General features: G+C 42.1%; 1 protein-coding gene across 2 annotated transcripts in view; it reads right to left on the bottom strand.

The window, feature by feature from the left end:
• The window catches only part of mtrex (Mtr4 exosome RNA helicase), a 167301-nt gene that overhangs the window by 13287 nt on the left and 134595 nt on the right, over positions 1-19419 (bottom strand). For both annotated transcript variants that reach the window (XR_014620366.1, XM_084326549.1), the window contains exons 22-23: positions 2778-2941; positions 1987-2092 (exon numbers count right to left, since the gene is read on the bottom strand). Coding sequence is in view for 1 of the 2 variants with exons in the window: in XM_084326549.1 (XP_084182675.1) it covers positions 1987-2092; positions 2778-2941 (270 nt within the window). In the remaining variant the exon portion in view is untranslated. The remainder of the gene's footprint in view (positions 1-1986; positions 2093-2777; positions 2942-19419) is intronic.

Raw genomic sequence — 19419 nt, 5'->3', positions numbered from 1 at the left:
AGAGGGATGAGAGTGAGAAAGAGCATGAGGGAGAGATGAGAGATGGGGGGGAGAGAAAGAGAGAGATGGGGGGGGAGAGAGAGAAGAGAGAGGGGATGAGAGTGGGGGATGAGAGTGAGAAAGAGCATGATGGAGAGATGAGAGAGAGAGAGATGAGAGAGAGATGGGGGGGGAGAGAGAGAGCAGGCTCCATTAGAGAAGACAAACACCCTTCAGAGCTCACATGCCTGTTTGGGTTGCAGTTGATGGGAAACGGCCAAGAAAGCATTTAGGAGGCAGACGGGAAGGGAGCCGTGTGGCAACACCACTGCTGTTGTTTACCAGAGTCAGCAGGGAACCACTCAGTACATGTTTGTCTTGAGAATTAAAAGCAAATGGCCGACATTCCCAGAGCTAACGTGACATTGTTGAGGTTTCTTCTTCTGTGGTCGCTGGCAGCCGGCTGTACGGCGGATCCTATTGGCTGTTCTACCCTCCTGCCTTTTTAAAAAACACCATGACACTGCCCGGGCATCTGGCCAATGGTGGAGCGGCAAGCAGCTAGCGTTAGCGCAGCCATCTAAATCTGAGGCAAGCAGCTAGCGTTAGCGCAGCCAGCTAAACCTGAAGGACATCAAGCAGCTAGCGTTAGCGCAGCTAGCTAAACCTGAAGGACATCAAGCAGCTAGCGTTAGCGCAGCTAGCTAAACCTGAGGCAAGCAGCTAGCGTTAGCACAGCTAGCTAAACCTGAGGCAAGCAGCTAGCATTAGCGCAACTAGCTAAACCTGAAGGACATCAAGCAGCTAGCGTTAGCGCAGCTAGCTAAACCTGAAGGACATCAAGCAGCTAGCGTTAGCGCAGCTAGCTAAACCTGAAGGACATCAAGCAGCAAGCAGCTAGCGTTAGCACAGCTAGCTAAACCTGAGGCAAGCAGCTAGCATTAGCGCAACTAGCTAAACCCGAGGCAAGCAGCTAGCATTAGCGCAGCTAGCTGAACCAGAGGCAAGCAGCTAGCGTTAGCGCAGCTAGCTAAACCTGAGGCAAGTAGCTAGCGTTAGCGCAGCTAGCTAAACCTGAGGCAAGCAGCTAGCGTTAGCGCAGCTAGCTAAACCTGAGGCAAGCAGCTAGCATTAGCGCAGCTAGCTAAACCTGAGGCAAGCAGCTAGCGTTAGCGCAGCTAGCTGAACCTGAGGCAAGCAGCTAGCGTTAGCGCAGCTAGCTAAACCTGAGGCAAGCAGCTAGCATTAGCGCAACTAGCTAAACCTGAGGCAAGCAGCTAGCATTAGCGCAGCTAGCTGAACCAGAGGCAAGCAGCTAGCGTTAGCGCAGCTAGCTAAACATGAGGCAAGTAGCTAGCGTTAGCGCAGCTAGCTAAACCTGAGGCAAGCAGCTAGTGTTAGCACAGCTAGCTAAACCTGAGGCAAGCAGCTAGCGTTAGCGCAGCTAGCTAAACCTGAGGCAAGCAGCTAGCATTAGCGCAGCTAGCTGAACCTGAGGCAAGCAGCTAGCGTTAGCGCAGCTAGCTAAACCTGAGGCAAATAGCTAGCGTTAGCACAGCTAGCTGAACCTGAGGCAAGCAGCTAGCGTTAGCGCAGCTAGGTAAACCTGAAGGACATCTCTGCAGTTATGAATGGCCACTATTACATCCCTAATACATTCTGTGGGTCTCTGTGTGTTTTAGGGGATGCACTGGTATGAAGGCTTTAGGCGATACCAATAATGTTTTCAATTATAACATTAGAATTTTATAAAATAAAGATACATTTTATACATTTTTAGTTGTAATAAAAAAAAGAATATATACATATAATTAAAACTTACATTATAATATAATTAAAACATGCTTAGTCAGACACATCTGGCCAGCTCTGTTCATCGGTCTAAAGAATCATCATCATCATCATCATCATCAGCCAATGCAGATATGGTCACAGATATATTGTGCATCCCTACTCTGTGTGTGTGCGCGCGTGTGCGTGTGTGTGTGTGTATGTGTGTACACATACGTTCTCCTGGAAGACGAAGCAGGACAGCAGGGCAGTGGCTTGTTCAGCCGTCAGGTCGTTGAAGAGACCATTGAAGATCATCTCTGTGAGGAGCAGCTCATCAGCACTGGAGAGAGACATGTGCACACCAGTGTTAATTTTGTCAACGAAAATTATGACTAAAGATGTTTGTCAACAAAGCTTTTTTTCATGACGACAACGAGACGTGACGTAACGTTAATGTTGATCATGTGACACTAACGTGACTAAATAATGTAGACACAAAATGTAGTATACAAAATAGAATCTAGCCGAAATCTCTCTTCATTTTAAGACGACAAAATAATTATTACTTTTAGAATAATTCATGTTATTATTAGTGAAGCATTTCCGTTTCCTGTGTGTAGCGCGAGCGCGCCGCTTTGATTAATTTCCCCAGTCCCCAGAAAAAACTCACGCCAACTTATGAGGCTGTAACTGAGTGGCGAGACTAAAAACAAGAAAAGTATTAAAAAAAGAAATTTATAATTAAAAAATTTTAAAGACTAAATCGAGACGAAACGAAGACTAAAATGCTCAGACCTGTCGTTGACTAAAACTGACTAAACGAAAAATAAATGAAGATGACTAAATATGATGAAAACGAAAAAGGAGCATTTGACACATGACTAAGACTAAAATGAAAGACTAAAATGAAAATAGCTGCCAAAATGAACACAAACTTAATTAACATTTAGAGAGAGAGACAGAGACAGAGAGAGAGAGATGGATACAGAGACAGACAGAGACAGACAGACAGCACTGCTCCCCACCTGCTGATCTCACAGGCCACGCGTCCCTTCATCTCGATGACGTCGGAGGCCGTGGCGAAGCCCAGTCGTCTCAGGACCCTCTTCCTGCACTTCAGCTCGTCCATCTGCAGGACCGTCCTGGCCTTCTTCAGCTCCCTCTTCGCCGCCTTAATCTCCCCCGCGATCTGCCCCCCGCAGAGAGACACACACAACACAAATACTATCAATTAGGGGTGTAACGATGCAACCTCACAACGATTAATTTCTATTACGATTATTCAGGCAACGATTCAATGCATCATGAAATCTCTTCATTTGACCACAATTCGATTCGAAAAATTTCAAAAAAATTTCTATCAGTTAATTCCCCAAAAAAATTTGAATACACAAATGTGGCTGGGGGAACTGATTCACTCAGCATGAATGGACTATAGGTCAATAAAAACAATACACAAAAAAAATATATATATATATAATTTTTTTTTTTTTTTTTTGAAAAGTACTGAGTTCAGTCCTCAACCCTAGATGGTACCACTGTTTTCGCTCTAGGGTCCAAAGTGAGCCCTCAGAAGACATCAACGCGGGTGATACGACAATGAATATCGGCCAAAAGAAAACATATTTTATAAAATTGTCTAAATATGAGCCCGATATATTGGCAAAACGATACAGAGGTCGACCACTAATCATGACCAGCGGTATATTATTCCACGTCTGCTTTCTGTTGGCATATTTCAATATTTCACCTGCCCGGTACTTTTGATAAAGTATAACTTACCAGTCTACTCCCCAGAGGAGAAGAACACAAACTGGGCCAAGATAGAAGCACAAACCACATCACTGCAGCTAGCCGTGGTAATAACAGGCCCTACTCTTTCCTTCTTTTACTAGCGACATGGAAATATACCAACACACCATCTCCCTCTTACCAGAGTTCCTACAGACAGTCAAATAAAATTCAAGTACTTTCAAGTACTTTTCCAGGCACTATTTTTCATTTTAAAAGGGCATTTAAAAGGATCCAATTCACTTTTAAATGCCATTTTTTATTTAAAAGAAAATCGGATCCAATATTTTTGGCTTAAAACCCATTTCCAACAATTTGTTACACTTTAGATAAAAAAAATATATATTCCATTATATATTCTTGATTCAGAACAATTTTATCATGGATGAACAAAACTTTCAATGCGAATGGTTGATTTGAATTTCAAGGACTTTTTAAGCACCTCGTTAAAAAATTTGGTGTTTTCAAGAAATTCCAGGCCTGGACTTTTTTTTGACAAAAATCAAGCACTTCAAGGACTTCAAGGACCTTGTGTGAACGCTGCTAGTCGTCTGCAGCTAAGTACATGATCTACTTTAACCTTGACCTCCAATCATCACGACCAGGCTGTGTGTGTGTGTGTGTGTGAGTGAGTGAGTGAGTGAGTGAGTGAGTGAGTGAGTGAGTGAGTGAGTGAGTGAGTGAGTGAGTGAGTGAGTGAGATCTGTAAAGCATTCCCGGTAACTGGAGAAAGGTATTCTAAGTGCTATCTGTTGCAGCTGCACTGTTCTCCATGAAAATACCATTTCTCAAAATCTGAAAATCATTATTTAATAAAACACAGAAAAGGATCACCAAGTTACTCTGGATAAAAAAAACCTTTACAGACAACATTGAGACAAAGCTTCCTGACACATCTCCATCCAAACTCTTGGAAGAACTCATTGAAATCTCATCTGATACCACCTGGAGAGCTAGTTTCAGAGTGTGGTGCTGAGTACCAAGTATCTCATGATGCAGCAGTTAAGGTGTTGATACCATTCAGCACCACATATCTGTGTGAAGCTGGCTTTTCATCCATGACAGCTCTGAAAACAAAATATAGGGCCAAGTTGAGCCTTGAGGATGACATGCGTGTTGCCTTGTCAAAGACTGACAGCAATAAAGACTGTTTGCTTATTTCCTATGTTCGCTTTGTAAATTCCCAGTCACTGAGTGAAGATCTGCTGTTTTAAAAATATGTCAAAAACAGAGCGACAGCTGATGAGCTCTTCAAAATTATTGACAGTTACCTGACAGAACATGGACTGAAATGGGAGAACTGTGTGGGCTTTTTCTCTGACGGTGCGCAGGCCATGGCAGGGAAAAGGAGGGGGCTACAGGCACTCATCAATCAGGCTCATTGCAGCCACTAATGCTGTGATGACTCACATAATTTACTTACATTTTCTCTTTTTTCACACGTTTTTCACAAAGTTTTCTATCTATTTTTTTTTAAAGCAGTGTCCTTGAATTGTATTGCAATGTTACAAGATGTCTCTATTTTTGAAAAAGCAGTCTTGAGTGTCCATTGAATTGTATTGCAATGTTACAAGATGTCTCTATTTTTTTTAAAGCACAGTCTTTGAGTGTGTATTGGACTGTATTGTTATGTTGTTGCACAATTGCACAGTTGTAAAGTAGTTGCAAAATTTGAAAGGTCATGATATTGGTGTTATTTCAATAAATTTAAACATGGCCCATTTCATGACTATTTTGTTGGGGCGAGGGGGGGGGGGGGGGGGGGCCCAAAATATTTTGGTCCGCCAAAGGGAAGTTTGAGAAGCACTGCCGTAACCTATGGGTAACCGAGAATACCTTGAGGTACCAGGAATACCATGCCTAGGTATTCTTGGTTACCTAAATAGGTATTCCCATTACCTGATAGGTATTCACGGTAACTTTAGATATTGATATGTATTCCGGTGACTTATGAAAAGGAGAGGTTACCAGGAATACCATTACCATATAGGTATTCACGGTAACTAATATGTATTCCGGTAATTAATTAATTAAAGCTAACATATCATGGAGGCCCAGGCCGTTAGCTACAAGCTAACAACACATCATGGAGGCCCAGCCCGTTAGCTACACACACCCCCCTACATGTGACCCCCCCCTACATGTGCCCCCTCCTACATGTGCCCCCCCCCTACATGTGCCCCGCCCTACATGTGCCCCCGCCTACATGTGACCCCCCCCCCTCCCAGCTCCTGTATCTTGTCTCATCAGGGCAGAGAAAGTGCTGACGAGACAAAACGGAGCAGAGCTGATTGAGATCAATGAAGATAGTTATCTCACACACACACATTCTGTACACACACACTGTACACACATACTGTACACATACTGTACACACACATACTGTACACCAATACTGTACACACACATACTGTACACAAATACAGTACACACACATACATACAGTACACACAAATATTGTACAAATGCATACAGTGTACACCCACCCACACACATCCAGTACACACACACACTAGGGGCATGGTGGTGAACCCTAACTCAGGTGAAGTTTGGCATCCAACCAGATTGAATGAATGAATGAAAAGTTTATTTTTGAACATGTAATTCTTTATTTCCTCCTAACAAATCACGGTATCTTGTTCCGTCAAACCAAACAATCATAACAACAAATTATAAAACATTAAAAAAAACATAAAAAAAAGAAAAAAAGGAATTATAAACAAAAGGTCAAGAGCAATTAATTGTTTTAAATTATTATTTTCTTTTAAGTTATTTTGTGCATCACTCTGTTTTGAATTTTTTTTATCTACTTTTTTCTCCCATTTTTCTATTTTTCTCTCATCCCAATTTCGTATTGTCCAATTCTCCCCTCCCCTGTCTCGAACGCTGTTAGGCCATGCCTCCCACAAGCCGGCTGTAATGTGGACGAAGCCTTGCATCACGTGTCCCCTCCGGTTCACGAGGAGGCAGCTGTCGCATCTTTTCACCTGTACAGCGCGATCTCTCAGCGGCGAGGGTCTGCGTGGGAGGGACACGCCGCCCCCGCTGCTTCCTGATTCTGCTGCGCAGGCGCACCAACCGACCTGTAGGAGTCGCTGTCCACAACGTCCGATCCCCACCCACCATCTTTCCACCCCTAAGACTGCCAATTGTATTAGTATGAACGACCAGCCAAGCTGGTAGCAACGCCGAGAGCTGGGCTCGAACCCAGCATCTCCTGCGTTAGTGGCGAGCGCCTTGCCCACTGCGAATCGCATGCATGCATCACATGCGTGCCGATTGATGACCTCTGAGCAGGTCCTAAATTATTATTATTAAAACTTGAAAAAATATCAGTTTAACACTTTGGTCGCCAGGCTTATATTCTTAAAGGGGAACTATTTTACTATTTCTTTCACTATTTGGGCACTTTTACACAATTCCTGTGAGTCTATGGAACACCTCTGTAATATATATATTTTTTTTATTCATTGTTTTGTATTTCTAATCAAGTCCTCAAAAACAGCATTTTTCTACCTCAAGATCTCGAGCTGTTTTGAGGCTGGGCTCCTAAACCACTGTGCAGCGTCGTGTTCGCCTGAACATTAACATGCAGCGGTGTCTTTATGACATCACATATAGGGCACATTTTCAAATGACTCAGTTCAGTGAGGGTGAATATTGTGAGAGGAGAATTGGAAGAATGCGCCAATATGAGAATTTTGAGACATAGATCATATTAATATAAGTTCACATAGCTAGGAAACAATGCTAAACACTCAAAAATGCCATTTATAAGATAGTTCCCCTTTAATAAACCATCCCACGCCAGCTCTATTTGTCTATGGAGAAGTTCCCCTTCTTTGCAGGGCTATAACTTTTTAAATTGTATTGCTAAATTGACATTACTATACCCATTCAACATCAAGTATCTATTGTTCAGGGTGTAGCAACGTTATACTTTTTCATTCACATATTCATACTAAAATACGGTCTAAAGTATAAGTATGTTTTTATCGTTTTCTGCAGCTTTCTCCAGAACGTGATTTATAGCCCTAAATGCATTATATTGATGATTGTATACAGTTTGATAGCAATCGGCACGAGATAAAAAAAATTCAAATGGACGTGATTCTAGAAGTTACTACTTATCATCTGATGTTGACCGGATGGGGGGGGGGGGGGGGGGGGGGGTCGTTTATAATTCCGTGGCCAACGTTAGATGATTCATCTAGTGTGGGTGATATGATCATTAGAGCAGTTTGTATCGAACACGTTAAAAAATAACACTGAAACTAACCGTAGCTTCCTCGGGCCGTTGGGCGATGAGCAGAAATATTCCTATTATGGGATGTAGAAATATGCGATCCATCTCCAGGTTGTATAATAGTATATACGTCCAAATCATGTTGTTTATCGAGTTATTGATAACGGATTGCTATCCATTGTGTCTAGCTCGAGTCCTGGGACTATTAGTGAGTGATCGGATCGAATTGGAATGAGCACCAGCTTCCGTTTCCTGTTTCCGGTTTGAGCGATCCGCCGATCGGCCACCAGATGGCGCTCTTGAACCGTTGGAGAGTTGAGAGGGGATCAACAGTAGATCTCAAGTCTCCGGGGGAGAAATATGATTGTGATCACAGATTTTTGAAATATTGATATCAAAGACGTGGTACGGCGTCTTTGGCAGAATGAGCATGGCGGGGAATGACGTGATAAGGCGTTTTTGGTGACCATAGTGTTAAGGTAGATAATTTTTTTTTTTAAATGTGATTAATCGCGAGTTAACTATGGACAATCATGCGATTAATCGTGATTAAATATTTTAATGGATTGACAGCACTAATTATTATTATTATATTATATAGTCTTTTGCGTGGGAAGACACTGGAGAACCCGGAGGTGACCCGTGCGAACACAGGGAGAACACTGGAGAACCCGGAGATGACCCGTGCGAATACACTGGAGAACCCGGAGGTGACCCGTGCGACCACACTGGATACACTGGAGAACCCGGAGGTGACCCGTGCGAATACACTGGAGACACTGGAGAACCCGGAGGTGACCCGTGCGAATACACTGGAGACACTGGAGAACCCGGAGATGACCAGTGCGAATACACTGGAGACACTGGAGAACCCGGAGGTGACCCGTGCGAATACACTGGAGACACTGGAGAACCCGGAGGTGACCCGTGCGACCACACTGGATACATTGGAGAACCCGGAGGTGACCCGTGCGAACACACTGGAGAACCCGGAGGTGACCCGTGCGACCACACTGGATACACTGGAGAACCCGGAGGTGACCCGTGCGACCACACTGGAGACACTGGAGAACCCGGAGGTGACCCGTGCGAATACACTGGAGAACCCGGAGGTGACCCGTGCGACCACACTGGAGACACTGGAGAACCCGGAGGTGACCCGTGCGACCACACTGGAGAACCCGGAGGTGACCCGTGCGACCACACTGGAGAACCCGGAGGTGACCCGTGCGACCACACTGGATACACTGGAGAACCCGGAGGTGACCCGTGCGACCACACTGGAGACACTGGAGAACCCGGAGGTGACCCGTGCGACCACACTGGAGACACTGGAGAACCCGGAGGTGACCCGTGCGACCACACTGGAGACACTGGAGAACCCGGAGGTGACCCGTGCGACCACACTGGAGAACCCGGAGGTGACCCGTGCGACCACACTGGAGAACCCGTAGGTGACCCGTGCGACCACAGGGAGAACATGCCAGCTGCTTCCCAGCGCCGTCCCTCTTCTCCAAAGTCAGGAAGATGGGATCCCAATGTTCCTCCCTGCGGTGTGTTCGGTAGAAAGCAGGGTGAGCCTAGCACAGCACAAATGAATGGAAGTGGATACAGATCACTAGCCTAGCACAGCACAAATGAATGGAAGTGGATACAGATCACTAGCCTAGCGCAGCACAAATAAATGGAAGTGGATACAGATCACTAGCCTAGCGCAGCACAAATGAATGGAAGTGGATACAGATCACTAGCCTAGCGCAGCACAAATGAATGGAAGTGGATACAGATCACTAGCCTAGCGCAGCACAAATGAATGCCAGCTGCTTCCCCGGCTGGGTTGGAATTAAGGCTGAAGAAGGCTGATTTGGAAGAATCGATAAATCGGGTAAAAATCATCGATAAATAGCGATATTTTTATTAGTATTTAAAAATATATATATATATACATTTTTTTATTATTATTATTATTATTTAAACAACAAATTTATGTTTATTTTGCAGCAATTCTTTGTCGTTGCCGCCATCTTTAGTGTTACAGATTTCCCCGTTCAAAACCACCACAGTGATCCTTCTCATGTTACAGTCGGTGGTCTCTGGATGTGATGGAGGAGTGCGCTGCATGTTGAATGCACGAGTTGCAATTCAACTGAATTTACATGAAATGGGGATGTTTTAACTAAAACATGCCACAAGACCTAGTATTTTAGTATAATATAAAGTATTTATAAAAATAAATAGATAAGCGATGCCACTTATAAATCGATAAGTGGTCTCAGCCTTAGTTGGAACCCCAGGACGCTTAATCATTTTAGGTAACCAACTTGCGTCTAGCCACGCCCCCGCGGCAACGCGGCAGAGCGCGGAGCTCTGCCGCAGCATTATGCAGCCGTAATTCCCCCTCTTAACATTGACGGTTAGCTCAACTGGTTCGCCGCCTTGCTGTGGATCCTGCGGTGCGTTGGTGACAAGTTCGAATCCCCTCAATTTTTTTTTAATTCTTTTTAATTTATTTTTTTAACGTGCATTCTTTCGCCGGTTAAGTTTAGGCATTGTTTCGGAGTTGGTTAAGGTTAGGGTTAAGTTTAGGCATTGTTTCGGAGTTGGTTAAGGTTAGAAGGGTTACGTTTAGGCATTGTTTCGGAGTTGGTTAAGGTTAGAGTTTGTCTTAGAGCATGGCAATATTCTTTCGGAGTTGGTTAAGGTTATGGTTAAGTTTAGGCATTGTTTCAGAGTTGGTTATGGTTATGGTTAAGTTTAGGCATTGTTTCAGAGTTGGTTAAGGTTAGGGTTAAGTTTAGGCATTGTTTCGGAGTTGGTTAAGGTTAGGGTTAAGTTTAGGCGCTGTTTCGGAGTTGGTTAAGGTTAGAGTTTGTCGCAGAGCATGGCAATAGAATGCAGCCTATTTCCGCACTGCCGCTCTCTCGCGCTGCCGCGAGAGAAACGCTGAACACAAGTTGGTTACCTAAAATGTTGACGCCCCCAGGACCTCCTTGCAGACCGCTGTACCACCGTGCAGCAGGGATGGCCGTGAGTAATCGATCAATCGGCTATGAGAAAACTCATCTTAAATTATTAATCATTTTTATGAAAAAAACTTTATTATTATTTAATTTTTTTTACATATTTGTTTCACATGCGTGTGTAAGATTATAACCGTCTGTTGGTTTCATTAAACATACGTGAATGAACAAAATTAAGTTTCAATAAAAAAAAATTATAAAAAAATATATAAAAATGTCCTCCACAAGCAATACACGATCACTCGAGTATAGCATGTAAGGCTGTCCCCGAAGCCTGTTTTTGGGATTCGAACTTCGTCAGGGTTTTTCGAACAAACGTTCGAACCTTCGTTTTTAATTTCAAAATAAATAAATATATTTTTTTAAATATCCTCAAACTAAATCCTCAATTTGGATAAAGTGATTAATCTGATTAAATTAGTATTTTTTGAATTTTTATTATTAAATCAACTTTCCAGCCCCAGACCCAGCACAACTAAATCAACTTTCTTTATCTGCAACTGTGAAGAAAAACCCCATTGGTTTAAACAGAATTAGATTTTTTTAATTTTTATTAACACTTTCACTGCCACACACGAGATATCTCGGGTTTCCGATAGTTATGTTGAAAGCCACTCACAAGAGTTCTGATTTTTTTTTTAGCGATCTGAAATCATATTGCATCACGCGAGCCTACCCGAGTATACCTGAGCACCGCCGGCGATCAGATGTGGAAAAAAGCGCCCCCTATCGTCTCCCAGATGACATAAGGGATTTTGGAATGGACTCAATGAAAAAGGATGGGGAAAAAAATCATGTACTCCACATTTTCCAGTCCACTGATGCAGCCGGGGTTACCACAGTTCATTCTGGAGCCTCTCAGCCCCGCGGAATCATGTACTGTGCTGTACACACGTTGGATCCATACACTTCGATTTTTTCGAATGGTGATCAGGAATTGGAATATACCAGTTGGATACCATCTGATGTCAGGTAAGGAATCTATGTTATCAGTGTTAGGATAATCAGACTAATTTTGATGAAGATATAGGCTGTTTTGTGAAATGGGCTCTTTCGGTTTCACTGTAAAAGTCCAAGAGGAAATGAACACAGCGATTATCCGTGCGCGGCTCGAATGTGCTTGCGTGCACGTATAATATTGATCATCTAGCGTTTATTTGAAAACGATTCATAAATAGGCCGACGAATATCAACGTTCTGGAATATTCCAGTAAAAGACGATTATCATAGAATGGTCTAGAATGAACTGATTTTTACATCAAAACGGGTGCTTTTCAAAATGCTCTCAAACAGAAATGAAGCGATAAAAAACCAATCTGCTTTAGGCGAGATTAGGCGATATTAAGCGTAACATAGGCGCCGATGGTGGCATTGAAGCGATACCGCTGGCATTCAAAGTGTTAAAGATTAAAAATTTGAATGTTGATTTAGAATTCGAATGCCACCGTAACGAACGAAGGTTCGAACGTTTGGGCTCAGCCCTAATAGCATGCGATCGATCTGGATTTTCCTTATAAATGCCCATCCCTACCGTGCAGCAGAGATGACACGAGGGCTTATAGTCCCAGATCGGTCCTCATGAGAACCGGAGAGATGCTAATGGGGGAAGGGTCCGTGTACGTTTTTATATTTCGTTTTTCGTTTCAAACGGAAATACGAAAAAAGAAAAAAAAAAAGGAAATACAAGGTGTTTTCCTATTTCCGTTTGAAACCAAAATCCAAAAAACGGGGAAAAACTGAAATACGAAGCTGTTTTTCGTATTTTGGTTGTCAGAATCAAATGAAAAAAAGGAGTAAATAATAGGCCAATTTTGGTCTGTGTACATTTTGATAGTTTGTTTTTAGTTTTTGATGTGAAGAATGGAGAACGGAACCACGTGACAAGTACGTTTTTCAATGTAAAAGCCATGCACGATCTAACGTTAACGAATATGTATAACGTTATGAATAAATACATAAATACATGCATACAGATCTATACCAGGGTAACGTTATGATACATACATTTTTTGTTTTGTGCATTTCATTTAGACATGATCTTTTATGTGAAGTAATAGCCTAATATGGTCTGTCCCAAATAGTGTTGTCTAAACGCACGTTACCCAACAGATATCCTAGTTCAGTGGTCGGCAATAGGCGGCTCGCAGGCGGAAATAGGTCCGCCAGCAATAATATCTGCCCGTCAGATTATTTTGAGAATATGATTTTTGTGATGAAGATTCGCTTTATTGTATCGCAATCGGGAGACTTAGGTAAAGTTAGAAAGATATTCACAGATTCGAATTTCCACTGTCAATAATTCTTAAGCAAAATGTTTTTAAAACACAAAGGACACCTCTTTCCTATCGTAGTAAGGTAGACAATGAGCTACAACCTTATTTTCACCTAAACGAGGCGTCCTCGGAGCTGTACAATTAATAATATTGATCTCTATGTGCTGTCGGCTGTGAGGCAAGTGCGCAGCCAGGGACCGTCTAAAAAGTGCAACACCGAAAGAGACACAACAAAAAGATTCAATAACTTCACTGTCATACAATATGGTCTGATATTAACATTCAGTATTCAATATTGTCTGATTCAATATTAACATTCAGTATTCAAGTAGAACAGCTAGCTAGCTGTTGTGGACACTCACCTTTCCACAGCAAACCGGTAGGCAAGGCACCTTGGTTGAGCAATGCAGGTTTCAGTCTATGTGTTGTAGGATAGACAGTCTATCTATCCTGTCTCAAGATGCACAATGAGATCTTGAGAATTGTTGAATATATATAGAACACAAATGTTCTAGAATGGTCTATTATGACATCATATGTGACATCACAAATGTTCTAGAATGTTTGATTATGACATCATACTGTGACATCACAAATGTTCTAGAATGTTCTATTATGACATCATACTGTGACAGTGGCTCATGAGGTAGAGCAGTCGCCTGGCAATCCGGAGGTTCCCGGTTCGATTCCCACTCCTCCCGGGCAGCGCGTCGATGTGTCCTTGAGCAAGACACTTAACCCCTAATTGCTCCCGATGAGCAGGTTGGCACCTTGCATGGTCGCCTCCGCCGTCGGTATGTGAATGTGTGAGTGAATGGGTAAAATATGAGTATAAAAGCGCTATATAAAAAAGCAGCCATTTACATAACAAATGTTCTATAATGTTTGATTATGACATACTGTGACATCACAAATGTTCTAGAATGGTCTATTATGACATCATACTGTGACCCAAATGTTCTAGAATGTTCTATTATGACATCATACTGTGACATCACAACGGAACATGTTTGAGTTCCAAACCTTCGTTTTTATAAAACAAATTTAAATTATTATATATCCTCAAACTAAATCCTCAATTTGAATAAAGTGATTCAAACTTCGTCAGGGTTTTTCGAACGGAATAAAAAAAAATTCTCATTTTATTTTATAAATTCATTTTTTTTATCCTCAAACTAAATCCTCAATTTGAATAAAGTGATTAATCTGATTAAATTAGTCCTTTTTCTTTTATTATTTTGTTAGTGATGTAATAAAAAATAACACTTTGAAGAATTGTGGTGATTCGTCTGTGATTATAATATGAATGAATGTTGATGGGAGCAAAACAGTCACTCTCTGCATGGCAGAGAAGAGGTGTGACCCCTCTCTTCAGATAGTGTAAGTAGGGCAAGACTGGAGCAGGTCGCTAGGCGACCCGGTGCCTAGCAGTCACAACAGCATTCCTAAGATAAGGATGGAGAGCAGGAGGAGGTGGGGGGGGTGATTCATCTTCAGTTGAGGAATAACGGAACGAGAGAGAGAGAGGATTATGAGGAGCTGATCAATTGGACTTTTATTAACGGACTTTATCAAATGAACTTTAAATCACCGGACCTTATCACAAGCCGCTGCGTATGTCAAGGAAGACCACATTATTCCTGTAAAACTACCCTGTCTGGTTGAATAAATGTTCTCCTTGATGATTGTCAACTGAATCGTGTGAGGTGTTCATTCTGCCTGGGATTATCAGATGTTTCCGTGAGCACACCAGAGGGATCATTAAAAAAGTACACAAGGCAGGACACTATCGTATAGCCATCACTCACTGGGATCATCGGAACATCTAACAACTTGGAACAAAAAAACGATAATATACGATTGGTAAACAGTATGTCTGATATTATCGGCCTACCGATATTGGCATAAAAATGTGATATCGGAAAATATCTGTATCGGTTTTCAAATTATTTTTTATTTTCTTTACATTTATTTAACCTTTATTTACCCAGGCAAGCAAGTAAGAACAAATTATTATTATATTTATTGTCAAAGTATGCATAATGTTGTGTTAATTACACGACAAGAGATATGTAATGTTAATTACCTGAAATTATTCCGTTTTTTGGGGGGGGAAACCGTGCATATATCGGTATCGGTTGATATCGGTATCGGAAATTAAGAGTTGGACAATATCGGTATAGGTAAAAAAGCCAATATCGAGCATCCCTAAACACTCTGATTAACCAAAACACTTAAAAGAAAACTGGATGAATTATTATAATAATATGTGGTTGGCACTTTTTTATCGTTGCTATTGTAGATAACTGTGGCAATTCTAGAGTTAATACATGTAAAAAATTGTATTCATTGATAACCCAAAAAAAACATTATCTACTTGAGGAGAGAATGTGTATATCTGTGTTTTAACTGTGTACACACTTACCGCCCATAATGGGAGTAGGTATGCGTTACTCATAAATTGTTTCTGCTTGGGGAGAAGTCTTGGTTTTGGGGAGAGTAATACTTAGGGTTTCCAACCTGCTCTACTTCTAGAAACAAAACAGTGAACAAAATGTGTATTTTAGCAGCTTTAGGGGCTACAGGCGTGTAGTTCACCAGTTTGATAAGAATCTATTATTTGGGAAACAGAAAATACTCTGTTACACTTGTGAGTGTAATATCATAGTTCTCATAATTTCTCCCAGACACCAAGGTCGGTCGTGAAGTCATGCTCGCTACAAGACTGTTAAAAGACTGCAGGCATTCATCATAATCAGGATTCATACGCAGGCTTGATAAAGTAGCTACACCACCAAGGCCGCAGTGTTCCTGCGAGGGACCCCGTTTGCACCTCTTCAAAAGCATATCTCTTCCGTCTTCCAAATGACCATATAAAGCCCAACCCAATGAGAAATGATCCTCCCAAAACTAAAACGCACCAATGATACGTCTCTATTCGCTATGCTTATAACGTAACACACTATGCTTTTGTTTGCTTTTCGCTCTGGCAAACCTGTGTTCATGTACCGTGATATACGCTCTGCCAAACTGAGAGTCCCTCCATGGATGTAAACCTTCTTTTTCAAATAAACCAACCATTGTGAGTATCCAGAGCCTTATCTCCTTGCTTCATTTGATTACTTGATTCTTGTCTGACCATGTTACCGTTTGCTTTAATGCCGGGCGAGAACCTGTTGTGGTCTGACATTTACACGCGCTCATCAGGCCTATATTGGGTCTATTCTGTATGCCTTAAGCATTCTATGACCAGTCAAAATCCACGACATTCTTTGGTGTCTGAAGTGGGACGCTGACCGTTTTCTGTCCGGTGCCGACAGTCTCTTACCGGGGTCGCACCCCCTCACATCGCTCTACTACAGCCACGCCAGGACAGTGAGAGAGTCTGAGGGTATTCGTCTGTCTGCACCGGCGGGACGGGCCAGCGTCCTCCCCAGCGTTTCCGTTAGAACATATTCGTGCCGGTCTGGGTGTCCTGCAAGATTTCTATCCCCGGACATATTCGAGAAATGCCGGTCAGCCTGGTTTTCCTTTTTACCGGCTGAATGCCACCATCGGCGCCAATGTTAATGTTAATATCGCCTAATCTATGTTTTAAATTATGGCTATGTGTCTAATCTGCCCATCGCATTATCAAAGACTATTTTCCAGTCAGTGCTGTCAAGGCTGTTTATCGCGTCGTTTCCGTTTCAGAGCATTTAGAAAAGCCCCCGTTTTCAGATAAAAAACAGCTCATTCTGGAGCATTCTATGAAAATCGTCTTTTAGTGGAATATTCCACAACGTTGATATTCGTCGGCCTTTTTATGAATCGTTTTCAAATAAACGCTAGATGATCAATATTATACGTGCACGCAAGCACATTACGGCCGCGCGCGGATAATCGCCCCGTTGATTTCCTCTCGGACTTTTAGTGAAACCGAAAGAAGACATTTCACAAAACAGCTTATAACTTCATCAAACTTACTCTGATTATCCTAACACTGATAACATAGAGTCCTTACCTGACATCAGATGGTATCCAACTGGTATATTCCAATTCCTGATCACCATTCGAAAAAATCGATACGTGTATGGATCCAACGCGATACTGTAGAACTCCATGATCAGCGGGGATCTGAGGTTCCAGAATGAACTGTGTCACTGGTAACCCTGGCTGGATCAGTGAACTGGAAAATGTGGATATAATGTCGCACCTCAGCCAGGAGAATTAAACTTTCCACTCGGGCCTGAACGCTCGACATTTCTGTTTCTGTTTTCTTTCACCACGGCATCAGCGGAAATATTTGTTAAGCTTAGCTTGTTTGGCCATCTCTCTCTCTCGCTCGTATACCTGTTTGTCGTTATGGTGGCCAGACAGGCTCAAAAAAAGAAAGAAAAAAAGATTCACATCCGAGCGGCGCCATCCGCGCTTTATCAGCGTGAAGCAACATGTAATGATTGTTTCGTTCATCGCATAGGCTATTTAATTTGAGCCTATTTTAATACAATTCAAATAATAAAATTGTGCTTAGAGAAATTATTTTCACCGGACATTATGACCGGAGATATTTAAATATTCGGACTTCAACATATTTTGCCGGTCAAATACCGGTAATTACCGGCTAACGGAAACGCTGGTCCTCCCGGCATTTCATGCAAACGTCACTACAATCAGAGATCAGTGTGTGTGTGTGTGTGTGTGGGCGCGCGCGCGTGCGTGTGTGTGTGACATCACATAGGGAAAGCCCCTATAGTCTTTCAGCTAGTTACTAACTTATTGTCTGTAAATATTGTCTTATTTATACAGAAAGAACTACCAGATGTGCCTTTATTCCCGACGTCCCGGACGACTGTGTCTATGGTTAGGGTTAGAGTTGTGTCTCTTGTTATGGTTAGAGTTAGGGTTAGTTATGTCCATGCAGAGTCACCCGTATCGAGTACCGATCTGATCCACCGCTATTACTGAACAGTTTAGACTTAGACAGTTTGGGGTCATTGGACAAAAGTGTTTGAGATATAGGATACATTTATCTCCATTAGAGATAAATAATAGGGATGCCCCGATCACGTTTTTTGCCACCAATACCGATCACCGATCGTCGTGAGCCATATCGGCCGATACCGATCCGATACCGATTGTTTTTGATTAAAAAGAAATTAAAAATTATTTTATATAAAAAGTTTTTTTTTTTTTTTTTTTTTTTATAAAATATATATATTATATAATTAGACTTGTACTTGTATTATCTGCGAGACATCGCCACCACGCAACAAGTCAAAATGCTCACTATCTGCAAACAGCTCCACTGTCTGTGTGTACTCTAGTAGCCCAGCTCCAAAAAGGATTCTCCGGCGCTGCAGCGGGACCCCATTGGTAACGTTAAGTGCTTTGGTAATTTCACATTCAGCAAGCCCTCAGCTCGAATACGCATTAAATCAATGTTATAAGACATTGATATCAAGAGCTATCTGTAGCTACTGCTAGCCGGCTAGATGACGTTAAGACAGAACTTTACTTCAATGGGACATTTCGTTTTGAACAGTAAACGAACGTCAGCTAACGCAAGCTAACTGAGGTATGAACATGAACTACTAGACTTTCTGGATCATTTGTTGATATCAGGAGCTATCGGTAGCTAGCCGGCTAAATACCGTTAGACAATGCCTACTAAACGTGAATAGTTGACTGGGTAATTTTGTTTAAACAGTAACGATAGCTAGGTAGCTAACGTTAGCGCAGGTCGAATGCAGTGCACTACAGATTCGAGCAGAGGAGCCGCACCTCTTTGTTTACAAACTCTACACGGGGGCGGGCGGGGCTAGGGAGGAGGAGCAGCGGCAGTTTGCAGGTCGTGTGTGTCTGAGACAGACAGCGAGTGAGAGCTTCGCTTGATCGGTTTCCGCTATCGGCGAATATGACTAATTATCGGAATTCACAGATTGCATATTTATACTGAGTATCGGCCGATAACGATCGGTGGCCGATCGATCGGGGCATCCCTAATAAATAATATGGTATCAGGTATAAGATTTTAGCATTGGGAAAATTATCTGACAGCCTGATAATAGACCCATATCTGATGCTGTATTTTAGCCTGATAATAGACTTATATCTGATGCTGTGTTTTAGCCTGATAATAGACCCATACATTTCAGGTCTTGCTCGAAAAAAAGATTGTTGATCTCAAGTGACTACCTGGTAAAATAAAGGTTAAATACATCATTTGAACTATTTATCTTCTGGAAATGTATTATAATGTGTTCCTTTTATCACAACTATAATAGTCATATTTGTTTTGAATGCTTAACTAAATAGTTTTTCCCTCCTAGCAATTTGTGTTCATATTATTCTAGTT

The sequence above is a fragment of the Notolepis coatsorum genome, assembly GCF_963971535.1.
Source record: "Notolepis coatsorum genome assembly, chromosome: 12".
Taxonomy (NCBI): domain Eukaryota; kingdom Metazoa; phylum Chordata; class Actinopteri; order Aulopiformes; family Paralepididae; genus Notolepis; species Notolepis coatsorum.
The sequence above is the reverse complement of the archived record's forward strand: the minus strand, read 5'-3'. Positions and strand labels throughout refer to the sequence as shown.